The following is a 23,540-nucleotide window of genomic DNA, read 5'->3' as shown; positions in this document are numbered from 1 at the left end:
AACGGACCGTTTCAGCATAAAAGGGGAAAAATGCGTTTAGGCGATAATCCCCTTTTCCATAGACAGGCACAGCTACTGCAGAACATCAGAACTCACGAGCTGGATACGAAATAACACTCCGAACTGGAACAGCTGAACAAGAAAAGCATACAATCGGCTTACACTCTTGGCAGTCAGCTTACAATCCAATCCCCCCCAAGAACGAGACGACACTTCATTTTGAGGGTTAAGCAGGAACTCTAGACTGGGACACCCAGTCTGGCTTTTATTTCCAACTCACACATACAGGCCACACCCAGGGGGAGGCATAAAAGAACCAATGACATAGATGTTACCTCCCACACATCCCCTCCCCTTAGTGTGACACATAATCCCATTATGCATACAGAGTAAAATATACTTTTACACAACTTTCATAACTTTAAAACCATACATCACATTCACATAAAAATACATATCCACAATCAATCCATTCAGGGGAACAACATATTAAAAAATGGCATGAATCCGACCAGGGGTTTAAAAGTTACTAAAAGTATCTTTTGGGCCCTGCTTGGCCCAAACAGAAGTAAAACATCCCCCACAATGCATCCCGGCTTCCTCCCTTCTGCCCTGGAGATAATTGGAGAAGTAATCCAATTATCTAGGACTAGAGTCAGACTCCATTAACCACATGGTTGCAAAAAGACAGTAAAAGACATAAAATTACATACTGATACATTTAACACATAAAACACACATTTCTACATATCCCCAGTTTAACTGAACACATAAATACCTACATAATATTTAAGATAGTATTACTGTGATATGTTACAAAGTCTTAAAGGGACATTAGTCCCAAAAGTCCCAATATGTCCATCGCTGATTTTAAAGGGCCAGTAGCAGCAATATAAATTAGTACATGCCCAAATATAGTCTTTAGAGTGCAATATGTCCCGGGGCCATAGTCAGCGGGCAGGAGGCTAGCAGCCAGGCTTCTCCAGCCCACAGTGGCGAAGTTGGTTTCGCCACAATTCTCCCCTTTACCAATTAGACTAACAGGGTATCTGACCTCCTGCCGGTCAGTGCCCTGGTTAGTCCAGCAACCCACCCACAGAACAGAAGTAGTAGAGCAGCCCACCCATAATAAACAGTTACCACACCTGGGTGAGGGAGAATTTTGTCCAAGTTCAGGTGCCTCCCCACGGCTGGGTGAGAGACTGATAGGCTGCCTTGGTGGGTTGCTGAGGGGGCAGAGACCAGCAGTACTCTGTCCTGTTGCCAGCACTACCACGGGAGTAGTCTGGTGGGAGCCTGGCTGCTGGAGACCGACTGTCTCCCCTTTAGATATATCGCTCTGTGGCTGGGGGACAGGACCGACCGTCCCTATCCCTTGTGCTGTAAGTGCAGAGACTACGGTCCCATCTGCACAGATGTGGGGCTTAACATCTCCCCTTGGTGGGTTAGGCTGCCGCTGGAGAGAGGGTGTAACAAGCTCCTCTCTCTGGACGGTAAACTGCCGCTGGGGAGGGGGGTTAGCAGGCTCCTCTCCCTGCCACTCTCTCTGCTGGTGGAAAGGGGGACCAGCTGTCTCCCCTTTCATTCTCTTGTCCGGCTGCTGGGGTGCGAGACTGACTGTCTCTGCTCCCTGCAGGACACACTGCCGCTGGGGAGGATGGACGACACCATCAGCTCCCTGGGGCACACACTGCCGCTGGGGAGGGAGGACGCTGCTCTCCTCTCCCTTCGCTTCACACTGCCGTCTTGGCATCTCACTTTGCTGCTGGGGGGCAGGAACAACAACCTCTGCCTCCTGTAACTCAGCCTGCCGCTGGGGAGGAAGGACTGCACCTTCGGCTCCCTTGGACACACACGGCTGCTGGGGAGGATGGACGACACCATCAGCTCCCTGGGGCACACATTGCCGCTGGGGAGGGAGGACGCTGCTCTCCTCTCCCTTCCCTTCACACTGCCTTCTTGGCATATCACTTTGCTGCTGGGGGGCAGGAACAACAACCTCTGCCCCCTGTAACTCAGCCTGCCGCTGGGGAGGAAGGACTGCACCTTCGGCTCCTTTGGACACACACGGCTGCTGGGGAGGATGGACGACACCATCAGCTCCCTGGGGCACACATTGCCGCTGGGGAGGGAGGACGCTGCTCTCCTCTCCCTTCACTTCACACTGCCTTCTTGGCATCTCACTTTGCTGCTGGGGGGCAGGAACAACAACCTCTGCCCCCTGTAACTCAGCCTGCCGCTGGGGAGGAAGGACTGCACCTTCGGCTCCCTTGGACACACACGGCTGCTGGGGAGGATGGACGACACCATCAGCTCCCTGGGCCACACATTGCCGCTGGGGAGGGAGGTCTGCAAACCCCCTGGCCCGCTCTTATTCCCACGGCAAGTACTCTCGCACTGCTTGCTTCACACGCTGCACTCTATATTCTGAGGGGTTGGGTCCGCATAAAGCCAGTATCTTGGTGACCTCTCTGTCATACGCCTCTTGAGTGTAGCTGGGTGCCATGCTTGCTCTGCTGCAGTTGGTTCCTTGTAGATAGGGGCGCTGTACGGGTACTGGCGTTGCCCTCACTTTGTAATCCAGGAATGGTGTTGTCTGTAGCTGTCCCTCTGGTTGTAGGAACGATCCCACCGCTTGCCACCAATTGTAACGGACCGTTTCAGCATACAAGGGGAAAAATGCGTTTAGGCGATAATCCCCTTTTCCATAGACAGGCACAGCTACTGCAGAACATCAGAACTCACGAGCTGGATACGAAATAACACTCCGAACTGGAACAGCTGAACAAGAAAAGCATACAATCGGCTTACACTCTTGGCAGTCAGCTTACAATCCAATCCCCCCCAAGAACGAGACGACACTTCATTTTGAGGGTTAAGCAGGAACTCTAGACTGGGACACCCAGTCTGGCTTTTATTTCCAACTCACACATACAGGCCACACCCAGGGGGAGGCATAAAAGAACCAATGACATAGATGTTACCTCCCACACATCCCCTCCCCTTAGTGTGACACATAATCCCATTATGCATACAGAGTAAAATATACTTTTACACAACTTTCATAACTTTAAAACCATACATCACATTCACATAAAAATACATATCCACAATCAATCCATTCAGGGGAACAACATATTAAAAAATGGCATGAATCCGACCAGGGGTTTAAAAGTTACTAAAAGTATCTTTTGGGCCCTGCTTGGCCCAAACAGAAGTAAAACATCCCCCACAATGCATCCCGGCTTCCTCCCTTCTGCCCTGGAGATAATTGGAGAAGTAATCCAATTATCTAGGACTAGAGTCAGACTCCATTAACCACATGGTTGCAAAAAGACAGTAAAAGACATAAAATTACATACTGATACATTTAACACATAAAACACACATTTCTACATATCCCCAGTTTAACTGAACACATAAATACCTACATAATATTTAAGATAGTATTACTGTGATATGTTACAAAGTCTTAAAGGGACATTAGTCCCAAAAGTCCCAATATGTCCATCGCTGATTTTAAAGGGCCAGTAGCAGCAATATAAATTAGTACATGCCCAAATATAGTCTTTAGAGTGCAATATGTCCCGGGGCCATAGTCAGCGGGCAGGAGGCTAGCAGCCAGGCTTCTCCAGCCCACAGTGGCGAAGTTGGTTTCGCCACATGCTCCTTGACCTCACTATCTCCTCCCCATGGGCAAAGTCTCTGATTTGCAGATATCTGAAGTAGTTATGGTTAGTCGGCCCGCTGTTTCAACACGTCCTTATATTCCCTTTTTTTTTTTTTTTTTTTTTTTAAATTCTTAATTTTTGTTGTGCATGGTATAACAATAGGCTTGTTCAGCCACAATAGCAGTCACAAGCAGTAATGTAGCGAACAGTTGAAACATAACGTGGCATATGAGTATACAGCACATTTTTAGTTTTGTAAGAGAAAATATAAACAGTGGGTGAGCGTTGCTTGAGATTTACAGATCGTTTGACCATGCCACAATGGCAGAGTTAGGAGATGTATACACAGCATTTGTACATTCGTGGCATGGAGATATCTGTACATTTAACAAAAAGTTAAGTTGTAGTTTGTATGCTAAGTTACGCTTTTATGAGCTTTAGTCTTGTGTGTCAGGTAAGGGTATAAGTACAGGCTTAAATACAGATTGACTTGCTGACATGTTAGAAAATAATATAGTAACACGCTTAACTAAATTAAGTGTAAAAGTAAAGTAATATACCACCAGGCAAAGCAGGGCAGACTGTCATCGTCCGCATTAGGCATAAAAAACAAACTGGCATTTCTTAGAACGGTGATTATAACATGAATGACATTGCAGTATGTTTAATTATAAAATGCAGCCGCAGTAACTGCTTTTGAGACTGTCGGTAGGTTCCGTGGTGTGTGCCTTAGGTGCCAGTCATCATGGGATGTTGGGGTCGCTTCCGGCTCTGGTTGCATAGGAGATGTTGAAAGGCAGTTTATTCCCATTCTTGGGGATAGTCCCTATGAGAAGGTCCTCTGAGTCCCAAAGTCTTGCCAGAGGGCACCGTGGTTGCGGATTGCCGGGTCTCCTGGTCGTCTTGTGGGTGCAAACGCGGTGCCACTTAAGCCGCTGTGTTCAAGTGCGGGCTGCGTTGTATTAGGGTCGATGCTTGGGTATGCCTTCTCTGGGTACACCCCCTTGGTTAGTCTCTGGTCCCGGCGATAGGGAGCGCTGGTTAGGCGTATTGTGGTGGAGCAGTCTGCTTCCGTGCGCACTAGGCCGGTGGAGTTGTTAAGCTGCCGTCGGCCATTTTAAGGAGGCCTCGTGGGAGCCATTTACCGTCGATGTTTAGTCGCCCTGTAGTTGGGTGTTGATGACATCTTGCCTGGTGGGGGCCGGGATAACCCCTGCCGGCCCAGAGGGGGGGGGGGGGGGGACGAGACCGGGAGGACGCCAGCTATAACACAGTAGGCAGATTGGAATGCGAGGCAGCAGCCGTCCGCCCCGCTATCCTCCTGGGTAGGCCTCTGGTCTCAAGACCCAAAATGTCTCTCCAGGATCTAGTCACCCGGTAACAGGTGCTCCAGCTACACCGGGACAATCCAGGACTCTGTTCCCCGAACCTCCAGAGCTCTCATGCAGCATAAGGTGGGTATTTTCCCCCAAATTAGCCTGATTCAGCAGGAGCTCCAGTGACCTGCAGCCTGTCGGCATGGCCGCCCGGCCTCGCCCCCCCCCCCCCTTATTTTCCTTTTTTAAAACAAAATTTACCTACTTTTTTTTATTTTTGAATACTTTTTTTTACATATATTACAGCATAAATTTGTTATGCATATATACAAGTAAATGTCTTTTTCGCTTAAAGGAACACTACAAACCTGTATTCCCTTTTAAACTATTGTTATTGAACAGTATTTAAAAAAAAAAACAAACATACAGTGACTTGCAAAAGTATTCACCCCCTTGACACTTTTACCTATTTTGTTACCTTACAGCCTTTAGTTCAAGGTTTTCTTAATCTGGATTTTATGTGATGGATCAGAACACAATAGTCTTAGTTGGTGAAGTGAAGTGAGAGAAATGTATAAATAAAACTATTTTTTTAGAAATAGAAAACAGAAAATTGGCATGTGCGTATGTATTCACCCCTTTCAGAAGTCACATAATTAGTGAAATGATGTCCACCTGTGTGCAATCTAAGTGTCACATGATCTGTCATTACCTATACACACTTTTTTATTTTATTTTTTATTTTTGAAAGGCCCCAGAGGCTGCAACACCTACGCAAGAGGCACCACTAACCAAACACTGCCATGAAGACCAAGGAACTCTCCAAACAAGTAAGGGACAATGTTGTTGAGAAATACAAGTCAGGGTTAGGTTATAAAAAAATAATCCAAATCTTTGATGATCCCCATGAGCACCATCAAATCTATCTTAACCAAATGGAAAGAACATGGCACAACAGCAAACCTGCCAAGAGACGGCCGCCCCACCAAAACTCACGGACCGGGCAAGGAGGGCATTAATCAAAGAGGCAGCACAGAGACCTGAGGTAACCCTGGAGGAGCTGCAGAGTTCCACAGCAGAGACTGGAGTATCTGTACATAGGACGACAACAAGCCGTACGCTCTATAGAGTTGGGCTTTATGGCAGAGTGACCAGAAGAAAGCCATTACTTTCAGCAAAAAACAAAACTGCACGTTTTGAGTTTGCGAAAAGGCATGTGGGAGACTCCTACAATGTATGGAGGAAGGTGCTCTGGTCTGATGAGACTAAAATTGAACTTTTCGGCCATCAAAGAAAACGCCATGTTTGGCGCAAACCCAACACCTCACATCACCCAAAGACCACCATCCCCACAGTGAAACATGGTGGTGGCGGCATCATGCTGTGGGGATGTTTTTCAGCAGCCGGGACTGGGAAACTGGTCAGTTGAGGGAAAGATGGATGGTGCTAAATACAGGGATACCACTCTGTGCATGACTTGAGGCTAGGATGGAGGTTCATCTTCCAGCAGGACAATGACCCCAAACACACTGCTAAAGCAACACCTGAGCGGTTTAAGGGGAAACATGTAAATGTGTTGGAATGGCTTAGTCAAAGCCCAGACCTCAATCCAATAGAAAATCTGGGGTCAGACTTAGATTGCTGTTCACAAGCGCAAACCATCCAACTTGAAGGAGCTGGAGTAGTTTTGCAGGAGGAATGGGCAAAAATCCCAGCGGTAAGATGTGACCAGCTCATAGACTTATCCAAAGCGACTTGGAACTGTGATTGCTGCAAACGGTGGCTCTACAAAGTATTAAGTTTAGGGGTGTGAATAGTTATGCACATTTACTTTTTATGTTATTTTGTCCTCTTTGTTGTTTGCTTCACAATAAAAAAAAACAAAACAAAACAAAAAATCTTCAAAGTTGTGGGCATGTTCTGTAAATTAAATGATTCAAATCCCCAAACAATCCATGTTAAAACGAAAAATGCCAAGGGGGGGTGAATACTTTTGCAAGGCACTGTATTCCACATTCATTTATTATATAAAGAAATCAAAATTTAACAATAGAAACGAGTAGGCCCTTGGCCCCTGGACCCTTCAAAGTTAATTAAAATGTGAACTTTACCTTTTTTCAATCAGCGGGTTGGTCTTGCTGCGGCTGGATCCGCCTCCACTGCTGAGATAATCAATCTTGATGATCTCAGTCAATCAAATGCTTTCCCATAGAAAAGCATTGTGAGGCTATGCATCTCTATGGGGAACGTTCAGTGACTACATGCAAAGCGTGGAGACTCTAAATGCAAGCAGCAATTACACCGGAAACCCCTCTAGTGGCTGTCTGAGTGTCACTAATGGTGTAACTAGACCGCAATGTAAATACTGAAATGCTGCTGCATTTCCCACCCTAGTCTTATACTCGAGTCAATACGTTTTCCCAGTTTTTTGTGGTAAAATTAGGGGCCTCGGCTTATATTCGGGTCGGCTTATACTCTAGTACAGGGGTAGGCAACCTTCGGCACTCCAGATGTTGTGGACTGCATCCCCCATAATGCTCTTACACCCATAATGCTGGCAAAGCATCATGGGAGGTGTAGTCCAAAACATCTGGAGAGCCGAAGGTTGCCTATCCCTGCTCTAGTATATGCGGTATATTTAAAAAAAAAAAAGCACATTAACAGAACCTACCATGGCAACCAATTTACGTTCTGCAGCATTTAATCTTTCCGTAGAGTGATTCAGGATGTAATTTTTATATGATGACTTGTAAATCTGTTATTAACCCATGACACCATGCCGGTCTCTTTCTTGTGGTTTTTATTTTTTTTTATTTCATTTTTATAGGAGAGCTTCACTTTGCAGGTGTCCTTAGTGGATTTTCCCATCACTCTTGTAGGAGTGGCTCTAAAGAAAAAATCCAATCTTTTTGGCCAGCGATCGTTGGGGCGTCCAGAAGAGTACACCCTGCAAGTCAATGGGATGTTAGAATACTTATATGGAGACTACCCACTTTGCCAGTTTACAGTGAGTACGCAGCTTTTTCTATCTTCTGGGACCAGGGTGTAGGACACAATAAATGATTTTGAAAACTCTTAAGGAAGACTGCTACTCATCAGTACAGGAGGCAAAGAGACTGCTTCTGTCCTGTGAAGGTCTTCAGAAATATTAAAGGGACACTATAGTCACCAGAACTACAGCTTATTGTATGATATACAGCTTATTGTATGATATACAGCTTATTGTATGATATACAGCTTATTGTATGATATACAGCTTATTGTATGATATACAGCTTATTGTATGATATACAGCTTAATGTAGTTGTTCTGTGAGTATAATAGCTCCCTTCAGGCATTTTCATGTAAATACTGCCTTTTCAGAGAAAAAGCCATGTTTAAATTGTCCCTAGAGACACCAAGTGGCCACTCCTCAGATGGAAAGGGGGCGGGGCCAAACACCACTCCTCAGGTGGAAAGGGGGCGGGGCCAAACACCACTCCTCAGGTGGAAAGGGGGCGGGGCCAAACACCACTCCTCAGGTGGAAAGGGGGCGGGGCCAAACAGCACTCCTCAGATGGCCACTGGAGGGGCTTCCTGACTCCGTGCTGCACAGTAGACTTGGAGACACTGAATTTTCCTCATTGAGATGCATTGATTCAATGAATCTCTATGAGGAGGTCTGATTGGCCAAAATGACATTTGGCCCCGCCCCTTTGCCAATTTTAGTCTATGGGAAAGCATTGGACTGGTTAAAATAGGCCATTTTGATGACGTCACAAAGGGGCGGAGTCGGCGCAACTGCACGGCGCTGGAAACAAGTTGAGTTTTAAACTTTTATAGGGGGAGTTGGGGGCAGCCACCTAAATGGTGGGTGTAGCACAATAGGGTCAGGAATTCATGTTTGGAAAGTGGGCGGGGCCAAACACCACTCCTCAGATGGAAAGTGGGCGGGGCCAAACACCACTCCTCAGATGGAAAGGGGGCGGGGCCAAACACCACTCCTCAGATGGAAAGGGGGCGGGGCCAAACACCACTCCTCAGATGGAAAGTGGGCGGGGCCAAACACCACTCCTCAGATGGCCACTGGAGGTGCTTCCTGGATCAGTGCTGCATAGTAGGCAGCCCTGCCGTTCAGAGTCCCCAGAGACACTGAATTTTCTTCTTAGGGATGCATTGATTTAATGCGTCTCTATGATGAGATTCTGATTGGCCAAAACTGCATTGTGTCCCCCCTCCTTGCAGTTTTTAGCCAATCCAATACTTTCCCCGTCCACATTGGATTGGCTAAAAATTGCCCATTTTGATGTCACCAAGGTGAAAAGGTTAGTTTTAACCCATTCTGAGGGGGCTAAGGGGGGCAAGCCACCAAAAGGGTGGGTTTTCACAATAGGGTCAGGAATACATGTTTGTTCCTGACCCTATAGTGATCCTTTAACCCCTTAAGGACCAAACTTCTGGAATAAAATGGAATCATGACATGTCACACATGTCATGTGTCCTTAAGGGGTTAAGGTAGAATAGGAAATATTGAAAGTGTTTTGTTTGTTAATTTAATTCTTTAATTTATTTTAATTTCTTATCTTACCTGATTTTAGATTAAACATTTTAAGCTAATATGTATGTACATTCTGACTTAAGTAAATGTTAATGTTTAAAGTATATATTTCAAAACTTCAATAAAAATGTGACAAAAAAAACCCAAAACAAAAAACACATTGTAGCAAACTGAACACATTATTGCAAAATGTAAGCTTTAAATGACTGACTAATCGTGTAGAACGGGCAGGTCCAACATACGCGCCATCTCTTGCTTTTACACGGGGCCCTCCGGTGGCACAGGTGGGCTTTAATCCATCTTCCAGTGGCACAGGTGGGCTGATTGTAGTGAAGGGGCTGGCCAACGTTTGGAGACCTGTAATTTGTATGTAGTTGCTTGCAGTAGATAAGACTAATTTGGCTAGAATTTTTAAAGTGATCCATCGTGAACGGTCGGTTGGTTTAAAGCAGGCTTCCCCAAACTGCGGCCCTCCAGATGTTGCAGAACTACAACTCCCATGATTCTCAGCCTATCTATTTCATTCATAGAATCATGGGAGTTGTAGTTCAGCAACATCTGGAGGGCCGGAGTTTGGGGAAGCCTGGTTTAAGGGATCACTATCTATATATATATATATCTGTCTGTCTCTGTGTGTCTCTGTCTTCCTGACCCTATTGTGCTACACCCACCATTTAGGTGGCTGCCCCCAACTCCCCCCTATAAAAGTTTAAAACTCAACTTGTTTCCAGCGCCGTGCGGTTGCGCCGACTCCGCCCCTTTGTGATGCCATCAAAATGGCCTATTTTAACCAGTCCAATGCTTTCCCATAGACTAAAATTGGCAAAGGGGCGGGGCCAAATGTCATTTTGGCCAATCAGACCTCCTCATAGAGATTCATTGAATCAATGCATCTCAATGAGGAAAATTCAGTGTCTCCAAGTCTACTGTGCAGCACAGAGTCAGGAAGCCCCTCCAGTGGCCATCTGAGGAGTGGTGTTTGGCCCCGCCCCCTTTCCATCTGAGGAGTGGTGTTTGGCCCCGCCCCCTTTCCATCTGAGGAGTGGTGTTTGGCCCCGCCCCCTTTCCATCTGAGTGGCCGCCACTTGGAGGTGTCCGTAGGGGCAATGTAAACACAATGCCTTTTCTTTTAACCCCTTCAGGACCGGCCTGTTTTTGCGATGTTTGTACGTTAAGGACCAGAGCAGTTTTAACACTTTTGTGGTGTTTGTGTTTAGCTGTAATTTTCCGCTCTCTCATTTACGGTTCCCATACAAGTTATATATTGTTTTTTTCACGACAAGAAGGGCTTTCTTTACATACCAGTATTTATATTATGTCATATATTGTATTTAAAAAAAATAATGAAATATGGTGAAAAATAAAAAAAAAAACATGTTTTTGGACTTTTACTTGAAAAATCTTTTACTTATCTACAAAAGCTAATGAAAAAAACTGCTAAATAGATTCAAAATTTTGTCCCGAGTTTAAAAACACCCAGTGTTTACATGCTTTATTGCTTTTTTTTGCAAGTTATAGGCCTATAAATACAAGTAGGAAATTGCTGTTTCAATATATATATATTTTAAATGTATCAATAGTGACATTGTTACACCGTTATCTGTCATAAATCCCCGAAACACACCTAACATGTACATATTTTTTAAAGTAGACAACCCAGGGTATTTAAAATGGGGTATGTCCAGTCTTTTTTAGTAGCCACCTAGTCACAAACACTGGCCAAAGTTAGCATTTATATTTGTTTGTGTGTTAAAAATGCAAAAACCGCTAACTTTGGCCAGTGTTTGTGACTAAGTGGCGACTAAAAAAGGCTGAACATACCCCATTTGCAATACCTTGGGTTGTCTTCTTTTGTAAATGGTATGCCATCATGGGGCTAATTCTCATTCCTTGGCTACCATACGCTGTCAAAGGCAACCTAACCAATCTGACAAATTTCAATAAAAAAAAAAAAGTAAAATCAAGCCTTATATTTGACCCTGTAACTTTCACAAACACTATAAAACCTCTACATGTGGGGTACTGTTATACTCAGGAGACTTCGCTGAACACAAATATTAGTGTATCAGAACAGTAAAATATATCACAGCAATAATATCCTCAGTGAAAGAGCTGTTTGTGTGTGAAAAATGCAAAAAACTTCACTTTCACTGACAATATCATCGCTGTGATATGTTTTACTGTTTTGAAACACTAATATTTGTGTTCAGCGAAGTCTCCCGAGTAAAACAGTACCCCCATGTACAGGATTTAGGGTGTCATAGAAAGTTACAGGGTTAAGCACAGTGCTAGCAAATTAAATTATCTGGACTTTTGGCCTGGGTTGGCAGGCAGGTCCCTCAAATTGCAATCATTAAAATTACTTAATTAGGTACAAATATTACATAAATATGCACGTAGAATTTTAATATATATACATATTTATATATTTGACGTCTACGTGTATATTTATGAAATTATTAATGTAATTTTGTATGTGGACATATGTATATTTTGTATTATTTTTATTTATTTATTTATACATAGATATATATATCATTACATTCTAAGTGTATTTTGATATAAATATATATATATCAATATCAAAATACTGTTAGAATAAAATTGAATATATATATATATAATTTTTTTTTAATTATTAAAAATTATTTTTATTTTTTGTTATTTATTTTTATTAACATATTATTTGTATTTTATAATAATATATATATACCATATATATAGTTATTATATATATTGTATATATTCGTGTGTAATTTAAATATAAGTGTATTTTTATATTAATATACGTATATATAAATATAAAAATACACTTAGTGTGACATTATATATATGATATATATACATATATTATATATATAGATATAATACATGTATATATATCATATATATATATACACATATTATTATTTTTTTTACACTGATTGTTTTTTTTTTTCACTTTATTTTTTTATTTTACACTTGCAGGGAGACTGCCTGTCAGCACAGACAGTCCCCCTGCAGGCAGATACAAAGACCCCTATTGCGGTCATGTGATCGAGTGATCACATGGCCGTGGGGTCCTGATCTGCCGAGGGGGGACTGCCCGGGCAGACAGGCAGTCCCCCTGGACCGGGAGGAGAGCTGATCGCCGCCGTGGGACCGACGGCGATCAGGTAAGTAGCCCAAAACCGTTATGACGGTTCAGGACCGTCAGCGGTCCAAACGCACGTTTTGCCGCTGACGGTCCTGAACCGTCAGCGGTCCTGAAGGGGTTAAAATACAGTGTTTACATGAAATGCAAAGGGAGCTATTATACTCCGAGCTGTATTCTATACTCCGAGCTGTATTCTATACTCCGAGCTGTATTCTATACTCCGAGCTGTATTCTATACTCCGAGCTGTATTCTATACTCCGAGCTGTATTCTATACTCCGAGCTGTATTCTATACTCCGAGCTGTATTCTATACTCCGAGCTGTAGTTGTCCTGGTGACTATAGTGTCCCTTTAATCTCTCAGTTTACAACTTTCATCCAGCTGAATAATCTGCGTTGTGTTTTTTTTTTTTATTAATTTATTTATTTTTTTATTGCAAGAGGTCATCGGTCCTCTTGCAATGACATTTTCTGTTCCCACAGCAGACTATGACAATTCCTTTTTATTCTATAATTGAGGATTAAACATTAGTAGCTGAGAGTTTATTGTGCCATCTGCCATGAAGTGAAATATAGTTTACAATCTTTTTACAACTGCGGTTAAAAGCCGATACCAAGGGTACCAAATCTTGTTTAAAAAACAGATCGTAATCACTGATGGCAAATGGCCTTATCTACTAGAAAGAACTTTCATTCTCTTGTCGTTTTTTTTAAGTTCTTGTAAGTCATAATGAACATACCTCACGTACCGTAAGTCTGCCTCTGAGTCAAAGTAATTTTTTGGGCAAGTCTACAATAAGCCATGGTAGCGGCATGCTTACTTACTGTATTTTGTAACAAAATCTCATCATATATTTTATATAATAGACACTTTAAAATCTTTAGAGCTGTGTTTTATAGCTTGTGGTACCTTTTTCTATTTATGTATTTATTTGTGTGTGTAGTGTTGTGTGTCTTTATCTGTGCATGTTATTCTGGTGTAAACTCTGTTAATGGATGAAATCTGTTCTGATGGTTTTATGTCTTTTCAGTACATAAACCAATGTCTGCTCCGGGGTTGCACACCTCACCTCACTCTAGTCTCTGTGACCTCCATCTTGCCTGACCAACAGGAGGAGTCCACTACTTTGAGCTCCAAATCACGCCACAAACCCCCACCTCTGCCAAGTAAAAAGGTAAGAGATTAATGGCCCTTGGCCTTGCAGAGCCCAATCATCGCAAACCCCAACATTGTCCTCCCTGTCACTCGCCCTTCATAAACCTCAACGCTGCCCAGCCTAGAGATTGATTTGATTTATAAATTTCAAATTAAGTGCAAATATCTCTCCTTCATGTAAAATTGTTTTTAATTATTTTCTTGTTTAGCAGCTTCACTCGTCACTGTGGAAACTAGACAACCCCTTTTACATCAACCTCCTTCACGCAAGCAATATAAATGCTGAGGAAGGATTGAAGGTTTGTACGTCTGTTTGGTTTTGCTAACTGTATGTGTTCAGAGGATCTGTGATCATGGGGTAAAACTGAGCTTGCCTGACTCATTTTAAATGTTGGTGGATGGATGATGCAGAAGTCAAATTTCAATATCTGTGCTGCTATAGAGTGGCTGCCAATTGTTGTGAAGATCCCAAATCTTTAGTAAAACCTTTCTGGTGGGTGGGGGGATAACTAGGAGACCATGCCCATAGATTCACAGGACCAAAACCACTTCTGCTCAGAACCACCAGTGTAAGACTAGGAGACCAAGCCCATAGATTCACAGGACCAAAACCACTTCTGCTCAGAACCACCAGTGTAAGACTAGGAGACCAAGCCCATAGATTCATAGGACCAAAACCACTTCTGCTCAGAACCACCAGTGTAAGACTAGGAGACCAAGCCCATAGATTCACAGGACCAAAACCACTTCTGCTCAGAACCACCAGTGTAAGACTAGGAGACCAAGCCCATAGATTCATAGGACCAAAACCACTTCTGCTCAGAACCACCAGTGTAAGACTAGGAGACCAAGCCCATAGATTCACAGGACCAAAACCACTTCTGCTCAGAACCACCAGTGTAAGACTAGGAGACCAAGCCCATAGATTCACAGGACCAAAACCACTTCTGCTCAGAACCACCAGTGTAAGACTAGGAGACCAAGCCCATAGATTCACAGGACCAAAACCACTTCTGCTCAGAACCACCAGTGTAAGACTAGGAGACCAAGCCCATAGAGTCACAGGACCAAAACCACTTCTGCTCAGAACCACCAGTGTAAGACTAGGAGACCAAGCCCATAGATTCACAGGACCAAAACCACTTCTGCTCAGAACCACCAGTGTAAGACTAGGAGACCAAGGCCATAGATTCACAGGACCAAAACCACTTCTGCTCAGAACCACCAGTGTAAGACTAGGAGACCAAGCCCATAGATTCATAGGACCAATACTAGTATAAACGCTTCCTTCATATGTCATTTTTCGCAATGTTTTTCTACTGGCTTAGAATTTACTGAGATAATAGTCTTGCATGCAGTGCTTTGTATTTTGGCTGCAGTTCTGTCCATTTTTTCTGCTTACTGACTGATTATCTATTGCCTAGAACTCCAATGGCAATCTAGGATTAGATGTGACAGGTGTTGGATACATTGTAGCTTGAGCAGAGCTACCTGGGGATAGCTGCAAATGCCAGAGGAACTTTGTGCATTTAGTTATTTATTTCCTGTTTAAATCCTTACATAGTACATAAAAACATGTGCTGTGGACCAGTTTTAGACTGTAATATCCCTTTTTAGTTGTGGGATTAATTGACAATATTTTTTATTTTCTTCATGTGATTTGTCATCCTGGCATGGACGGTTTTCGGTGCACCCCTAATTCACTATTCTGCTTTCTCTCCCTTAGCTGGTGGTCCAGAGTGGTCTTTACCATGGCAACGAACTCCTGTGCAAGACTGTGGAAAGCATGGAGGTACAAGCGTCCTCTGATCCGGTTTGGCAGCAAAAGCTGGAGTTCGACATCTCGATGTCCGATCTTCCCCGCATGACGAGGCTCAGTCTGGTTCTCTATGCAGTTGAAAAGTCAAAAAGGGTCCGATCGACCAGGAGAAAACCCAAAAAAGGAGTGAGTATTTTCAGGTTTCCTCTAAAAAGGTTAGACCCATAGCATCTTTTCCAAGCAAGGGACTTCCATTTACTAACTTTTTACTTTTCCTCTCCCCATCCTCCTTGTGGATAGGATTACCCCATCGCCTGGGTGAACACCATGGTTTTTGATTACAAGGACATGCTGAAGTCTGGGGAATACTCTCTGTGCATGTGGTCCTCCTTTCCAGGTAATATCCCAGGCAGGCTAGTCCATTTAGAGAAAACTGAACGTACTGTACTGCAACTCCCATCACCTGCAGTCACCGACAATCTGTTGGGGAGTGAGGAGTAGCAGTCTAGCCACTTCCTGAGAATGCAGGTTGCCCAGCGTGTTTTAGAATATAGAAAGTTGTGACCTCTGTTATAACAAGATTCCATTTAGGCCGTAAGATGCTCTATATCCTTGTCGTCCGCATGGGAATCTGCCACTCGAGTGCAATCTGTATCTGTGACACAATATAAGATGTAGCAGTACTTCACTATGAAGTGTATTTCTATTTCTATTGAGGAAAAGCTGAAGCCCCCTTTTGTGTGGATTTTTGTTTTCTGTATATTGTATAAAGGCTGTTGAGGAGGGGCCATAAATGGTTTGCTGCCACCATCCATGCAATCGCAACCCATGTTAGCAAGTTATGTGCATATTGTTACAATACTGCTAAGCATTATTTGGTTATATACGAAGTATCACCTGCCAGGAACATCTCCATGGGCCTTTAAGGTGTACTAAATGTCAGTCGAAGTAAATATCCTTCAAAAACACATCCATTTGCATTCAATGTTCTTATGGCAGGTTTGAGGACAGACTGCTATACTCCACAAACATTTCTTTATCCTGTTAAATGCAAAGGCAGCAAGTCTTGTTTAACACACATTCTGTGACTAAAAGCCCCATCTCTTCTGGTGGGCGTATTAACTTCTAACTGAATATAATGGGAAAAGATCGAAGTCTGAACGAATTTCCAGAACAGAACTGTCCCGTAGCTACCCCTAAGCAACGTGAGCCTAGGGATTTTAAATATTAAGATTTTTCACTAAACCTATTGTGCCGAGTGGCAAAATGTGCAATTATGAAATAAATGGTTCAATTCTGCTATAATCACAGCTGGGCTGTTTCAGTTCGCTGCTATTCAGTAAATAACCCTCAGTGTTGTTTTTGTTTTTACATAACGTGTGTGTGTGTGTGTGTGTGTGTGTGTTCTGTGCTGATTTCCTTCTCTTGAGATCCTTTTTGCTCTTTGTGGTAGTCCACAAAACCAATGCTTCTATAGAAGTGAACGCTCAAACAATTACTCAGAAAAGCCACTACTGAAAACAAAGCAAAGCCTTTCGTACTCTGCTTATGTGTCTGATATTTGTGTCACACAGGGCTGAGTGTGATTGCATACCCTGTGCATTTAGAAGTGGAGTACTTAATAGACCATAGTTATCACTCTGAGTGTGGGATCTGTGGGGATCGGGTTGTGATGATGAATATGAATGATATTTCTATTCAAGTGACTAATAGGACTGCTATAGAATTGGTCATTTGAATTTTCATTTCTCTTTTTTAATGCTAAAATCTTCCTTATTTTCCAGATGAGAAGGGGGAGTTGCTGAACCCAATGGGGACTGTACAGGGTAACCCCAACACGGAGAGTGCAGCCACCCTGAATATCCGCTTTCATTTGAACGACTATTCAGTCTTTTACCCGTCTATTGAGAAGGTAAATTGTTAGACACTGCAACCGTACATCACGACAAATTAAAGTTCAAAGAATATTCCCATATTTCATTTTTACTTTATAAACCTTTCAAATTCAAGGTAGAATTTTTTATTACATGTATTCTCTTTAATTACCTCAATGGCAAAAAAAACCTCCAAATGCAGAACTGTTGAAGGACGGATGTGATGGTTCTTGAGACGATTTTCTCGATCTACAAGTTAGACATATTGATGATTTTATCTTTGTAACATTCCATGGACAATTTGTGTGTAATCCTCTCTAGACTGAAGGACATACATGAGATCTGGTGAAATGCCACTGGTTATTATCCTGCCTAAATAATTTATGTTTACCAATATAACGAATATTAAACTAAAGATCAATGGTGGGTATATGCAATAAAAGCATAGTAACAGACAAGAAAATGTTATAAACCATTGTGTAGCAAGGAAATATTAACCCCATATGAGAAACAAATGTAAGGCTCACTACATAGGTTGCATAATCTATAATATAGATGTATACAGTTTTTTTTCATCTGTTATTCTCCCCCCACCCCCTACCAGACGTGGGACATGACCATGATGGCAGATTCCCCATCCCAAAATCAAATTTTTATTTTTTTAATTTTTTTTTTGTTTAGTAAAAGGGTGGGCGGGGGGGGGGGTTATGCATTGTATTTTGGCCAATGTACATTTTTTCCAACAGTAAGTCTACACTGTGTGTAATAAACTGTGATGATGTTAATTTTCCTGTATTTTATTTTTTAATTTATTTCTGCTTTACAGATCCTGGATCTGGGGGGACGGTGCAATGAGGTTACATATCCAACCACTGAGGAGGTAATTCTTTATAACACAGCATGTGGAATTAACACAGACTTTTGCAATTCCAACACAATCCAAAGATACCTTCAAACAAAGTAGGGGCATCGTTGTCTTGGGGCCAAATTTGAGGTTGACAAAAGGAGTTCTGGCATCACCTTTTTGTCCAATCACAGGCGACAGCTCTGGGATACAGACCACCTTCCTTCAAGGCCGCTGTAGTGGTTATGATGCAAGGAGTAGCCTAGCACAGTTCGCCAGTAATGCGGAAAACCGTTTTGCAATAGTTTGCCCTCATACCTGGGTCTGTTTCTGGCTCCAAAGCTCCCTAATGGTCCGGTGATGTACTTCTGGCTTCTGCAGAGCCGCGGCCACTGACCTTCACGGGCTGAGAGTCCGCTGACCGCTCTCAGCCATTGAATGCAATGAAAGTTGCACAGAATTGACATTAGCCAGCCCAACACCCCAGTGAGGCTGCCAGAGTTGGCGTTGCTACTCCGCAGCATTGGGGTTATAGCGAAATGCTGCACATGGACTGCAGGCACCAGAGCCACTTCAAATCACTGTAGTACTTAGAATAACTTGTTAATGACATTCTCTTCTGTTAAGATGACTTTGTGCAGGGAATGCATTGCTTTGATGGAGCAGATGCTAGCCTGTCTCTGTGCCCTGGTCCATACATTAATATGAAGTGGAATTTGCACGCATTGCCCTGAAAATTGAATTAATTGGAGTATCTTCCAAAATGACAAACCGCATGTTTCATCCCCCTTTTTTTTTAATGTTTTTTTTTCCTTCTTGCAAGCAGCAGATACAGCTCCACGAGATCTTAGAACGCAAAGGACATTCTGAGTTGTACGAACACGAGAAAGATCTGGTGTGGAAACTGCGTCATGAGATCAAAGATCGTTACCCAGAAGCCCTCTCTAAAGTGCTGCTCGTCACCAAGTGGAACCGACACGACGATGTGGCACAGGTTAGATCTTTGTGGTACTGCTAAATTGTAACTTATATTTGTATTTTGTCAATAATAGAGTATCCTTTATAATTTATAGTGTGCTGTATACCTAAAATGTCAACTTGTCCCTGCCAACTGAGCCAGCTAATGGGCAGAACCAATCTGTATGACTTGCACGTTTTCTCTCTGTTCTGAGAAGTTATATCCTTTGTAGATGAGGTCTCCCTTTAGCCACAGTAGTAACTCATTTTTGTGAATTTGCTCCCCCAAGATGTAAGTGTGGGTATCCAAGCAATAAATCCCAGCACATACTTATATTTATTCAGGTGCCCAAAGTGAAGGTTTCATATTTGTTTGTGGTTGGCTTGGCTACTTTAGTCATGTGACCTGGAGTTAATTATGTGAGCCACTTTCTAATTTCCTGTATAAGGATGTTTATTGATCACAATGTGTATTTTATTGGCTTGATAAAGACCTGTATAAATAAATGGACACTCATTTTTAAGGATGTTCTGGAATTTCTTGCTATACTACTTAAGACTATATACTGGTTTGGGAGGAACCGGATTCCCTGCACCCTTGTATGAGTGGTAGCAGCTGTTCCAATTCTGTATTGTGAGTGATTGTGGGTTTCGTGAAAATGTTCAATCATGTCATTACTGTACTTAACATGAACAAAACGAAAAAAATAAAATGGTTCACACAGTTATTCCATGTTGGGCACCCTGGCCTCCTCTTGTGTCTCCAACAGATGCTGTATTTATTGCAATCCTGGCCTGAGCTTCCTGTTCTCATAGCCCTAGAACTTTTAGACTTTAACTTTCCTGATCGCTACGTGGGTACTTTCACCATCAACTGCCTGAAGAAACTCACGTGAGTATTTGTTTGTGTGGGATGGGTGGCTGATGTCTGCTGGTCAAGGGGGGACAACTAATGGGCTCTGCTCATATGTCCTTTTCAGGAACGAGGATTTGTGTCACTACCTCCTTCAGTTGGTGCAGGTTCTAAAGTACGAGTCTTATTTAGACTGTGAATTAACAAAGTTTCTTCTGGAAAGATCCATAATCCACCGAAAGATTGGACACTTCCTCTTTTGGCATCTTCGGTAAAGTAGAAAACAACCAGATATGTCGAACTTATTTTGGTCAAATTGGGACATTTTTAGAATGTAAAATTTTTATTGTAATTTTTGGATGTGAATCGGTTTTTCACAAGGCCAGAAGGGAGGGTTAATGTTTTCTTACATAGAGCCGGTGTAGTTTGCGTTAAAATGTATTTCTCATGAGACAAGATGACTGTTCTAATTACTTGTCTAATTACCAGATTTTACTATTAACATGATGTCAAGTCATGGTTTTATTAATGACTTGGAGGCGAATATTACCGTAAATACTCGAGTATAAGCCGAGTTTTTCAGCACATTTTTTGGCTTATACTCGACTTATACTCGAGTCAATTTGTATTGCCATAATACAGACAGGGGCTGTCAGAGAGTTTACTTACCTCTCCTGCAGCTCCTGTCAGCTCTCTCCTCCTCCGCGCCGTCCGTTCAGCACCTCGGTCAGCTCCCAGTGTAAATCTCGCAAGAGCCGCGGCTCTCGCGAGACTTACACTGTGAGCTGGCAGAAGAGCTGAACGGACGGCGCAGAGGAGGAGGGAGCTGACAGGAGCTGCAGGAGAGGTAAGTAAACTCTCTGACAGCCCCCACAGCCCCCCCCCCACTGAACTGCCAATGCTGGACCACCAGGGAAGGAGAGCCCCCCTCCCTGCCATATATCAAGCAGGGAGGGGGGACGAAAAAATATTATAATAATAACATTTTAAAAATAATAAAATAATGAAATTAAATAAAAAAATAATAATAATAAATAATAATAATAAAAAAATATTAACATAATTAAAAAAATACTAATAAAATTGCCCACCCCCCACCAAGGCTCTGCATCACACACACACACACACACACACACGCACCCTGCATTCATACACGCACCCTGCATTCATACACGCACCCTGCATTCATACACGCACCCTGCACACACACACACACACACTGCACTCATACACACACACACACACACACTGCACTCATACACACACACACACATACACGCACCCTGCATTCATACACGCACCCTGCATTCATACACGCACCCTGCATTCATACACGCACCCTGCATTCATACACGCACCCTGCATTCATACACGCACCCTGCATTCATACACGCACACACGCACCCTGCACTCATACACGCACACACGCACCCTGCACTCATACACGCACACACGCACCCTGCACTCATACACGCACACACACACTGCACTCATACACACACACACACACTGCATTCATACACACACACACACACCCTGCACTCATACACACACACCCTGCACTCATACACACACACCCTGCACTCATACACACACACCCTGCACTCATACACACACACCCTGCACTCATACACACACACCCTGCACTCATACACACACACCCTGCACTCATACATACACACACACACCCTGCACTCATACATACACACACACACACCCTGCACTCATACATACACACACACACACACTGCACTCATACACACACACTGCACTCATACACACACACACTGCACTCATACACACACTGCACTCATACACACACTGCACTCGCACACACACTGCACACACACTGCACACACACTGCACACACACTGCACACACACTGCACACACACTGCACACACACTGCACACACACACACGCGCACGCACACACACACGCACATGCACACACACACTGCACTCATACACACACACACTGCACTCATACACACACACACTGCACTCATACACACACACACTGCACTCATACACACACACACGCTGCATTCATACACACACGCTGCATTCATTATACACACGCTGCATTCATTATACACACGCTGCATTCATTATACACACGCTGCATTCATTATATACACACACTGTAAATCAATATTCAATTAATATATTTTTTTTAGGATCTAATTTTATTTAGACATTTACCAGTAGCTGCTGCATTTCCCACCCTAGTCTTATACTCGAGTCAATAAGTTTTCCCAGTTTTTTGGGGTAAAATTAGGGGCCTCGGCTTATATTCGGGTCGGCTTATACTCGAGTATATACGGTATGTGTTCTTTCTTTATTTACTCCCAGCAGCAAGGAAGGAAGTATGAGAGAATCATAGAAAAAAAACATAACAATAGCATAGTAACACTGACACCAATCATGATCCAATACTGTCCATATGTGTGTGGTGCTCCTTGACTCATCCTCTTTCTGTGTAGATCCCGAAGACCATTATTGTAGGATCCAAAGTATTCCAACAAAAAATTCAAACTCTCGAAACAAACACACATCCGGAAATTCAACTTGGGAAAATAACTTCAACCGCCAACTCTTGAAGGTGTATTCAAGCTAGCAGAGAAGAAAATCTATGGTAACATCGAAAGCTTGCGATGGTTAGACCACTACTATCAAACTAGTCAACCATGTTATTCAATCGATATCAGCATCATCTAAGTTATATTTATCGGGTGCACTACCTACCTGCGTGCCATGCATGACATTTGTACCTACCATGTTGTACCAGCCAAAAGGCCCAATAAATGACCTGTAAATGAACCACCAACACGGGTAGTGTGGGTGGGAATAATACTCTCCTCCGTGTCATTAATAAAATTGTGACTTTACGTCATGTTAACAGTAAAATCTGGTAATTTTATTAAAGACACTGAGGCTCCTATTATGCTATTTTAAAGCTGAGCAACCATCATACTGGAAATACGTTGCACCGGGCGAAAATATAAATTACGAAACGTAGATTCAATCGACCGATCAGCCGCTTTCTAATCTACAACCTATCATGAAAACCATAGCTCCACAAATGGAGTAGGACGAAAAAAATCGAAGTGTCTATGCCTGCAACGCACAATAACCACTTGATCCAACGAGCTAAAGTAGGAGTAGATGCGGCACTCAAAAGAAGTTAAATAATGGATGGAGTTGATTTGAACAGAGCGAGATCATACGGCGTTTGTATTCCTTAAGACCTACTGGGCACAGGTTTGGGTTGTCTGGAAATGACTGGTAAAATAAACCTCCTTAGTCAAGGGTTTTGTCCTACGTGAAACATTAAGGGATACTCCGTTCGGAACAAAAACGCGTGCTTGCTAGTCCAATGCTCTGACATCAGCAACACGTTTACATAAACGTAATCAAAACCGCATCAACAGCTTAAC

The 23,540-nt window shown here is 43.0% G+C and overlaps 1 protein-coding gene across 3 annotated transcripts in view; it reads left to right on the top strand.

Moving 5' to 3' along the window:
- Positions 1 to 23,540, top strand: part of PIK3CD (phosphatidylinositol-4,5-bisphosphate 3-kinase catalytic subunit delta) — a 95,833-nt gene that overhangs the window by 54,081 nt on the left and 18,212 nt on the right. For 2 of the 3 annotated variants that reach the window (XM_063436642.1, XM_063436640.1), the window contains exons 5-14: positions 7,815 to 7,994; positions 13,691 to 13,834; positions 14,025 to 14,114; positions 15,542 to 15,760; positions 15,875 to 15,971; positions 17,359 to 17,486; positions 18,275 to 18,328; positions 19,119 to 19,286; positions 20,020 to 20,141; positions 20,230 to 20,373. In XM_063436642.1, coding sequence (XP_063292712.1) covers positions 7,815 to 7,994; positions 13,691 to 13,834; positions 14,025 to 14,114; positions 15,542 to 15,760; positions 15,875 to 15,971; positions 17,359 to 17,486; positions 18,275 to 18,328; positions 19,119 to 19,286; positions 20,020 to 20,141; positions 20,230 to 20,373 — 1,346 coding nt within the window. The remainder of the gene's footprint in view (positions 1 to 7,814; positions 7,995 to 13,690; positions 13,835 to 14,024; positions 14,115 to 15,541; positions 15,761 to 15,874; positions 15,972 to 17,358; positions 17,487 to 18,274; positions 18,329 to 19,118; positions 19,287 to 20,019; positions 20,142 to 20,229; positions 20,374 to 23,540) is intronic. The other variant, XM_063436641.1, reaches the window with a different exon arrangement.

Source organism: Pelobates fuscus, chromosome 11 (assembly GCF_036172605.1).
Source record: "Pelobates fuscus isolate aPelFus1 chromosome 11, aPelFus1.pri, whole genome shotgun sequence".
In the NCBI taxonomy this organism is placed as follows: Eukaryota; Metazoa; Chordata; class Amphibia; order Anura; family Pelobatidae; genus Pelobates; species Pelobates fuscus.
The sequence above is the reverse complement of the archived record's forward strand: the minus strand, read 5'-3'. Positions and strand labels throughout refer to the sequence as shown.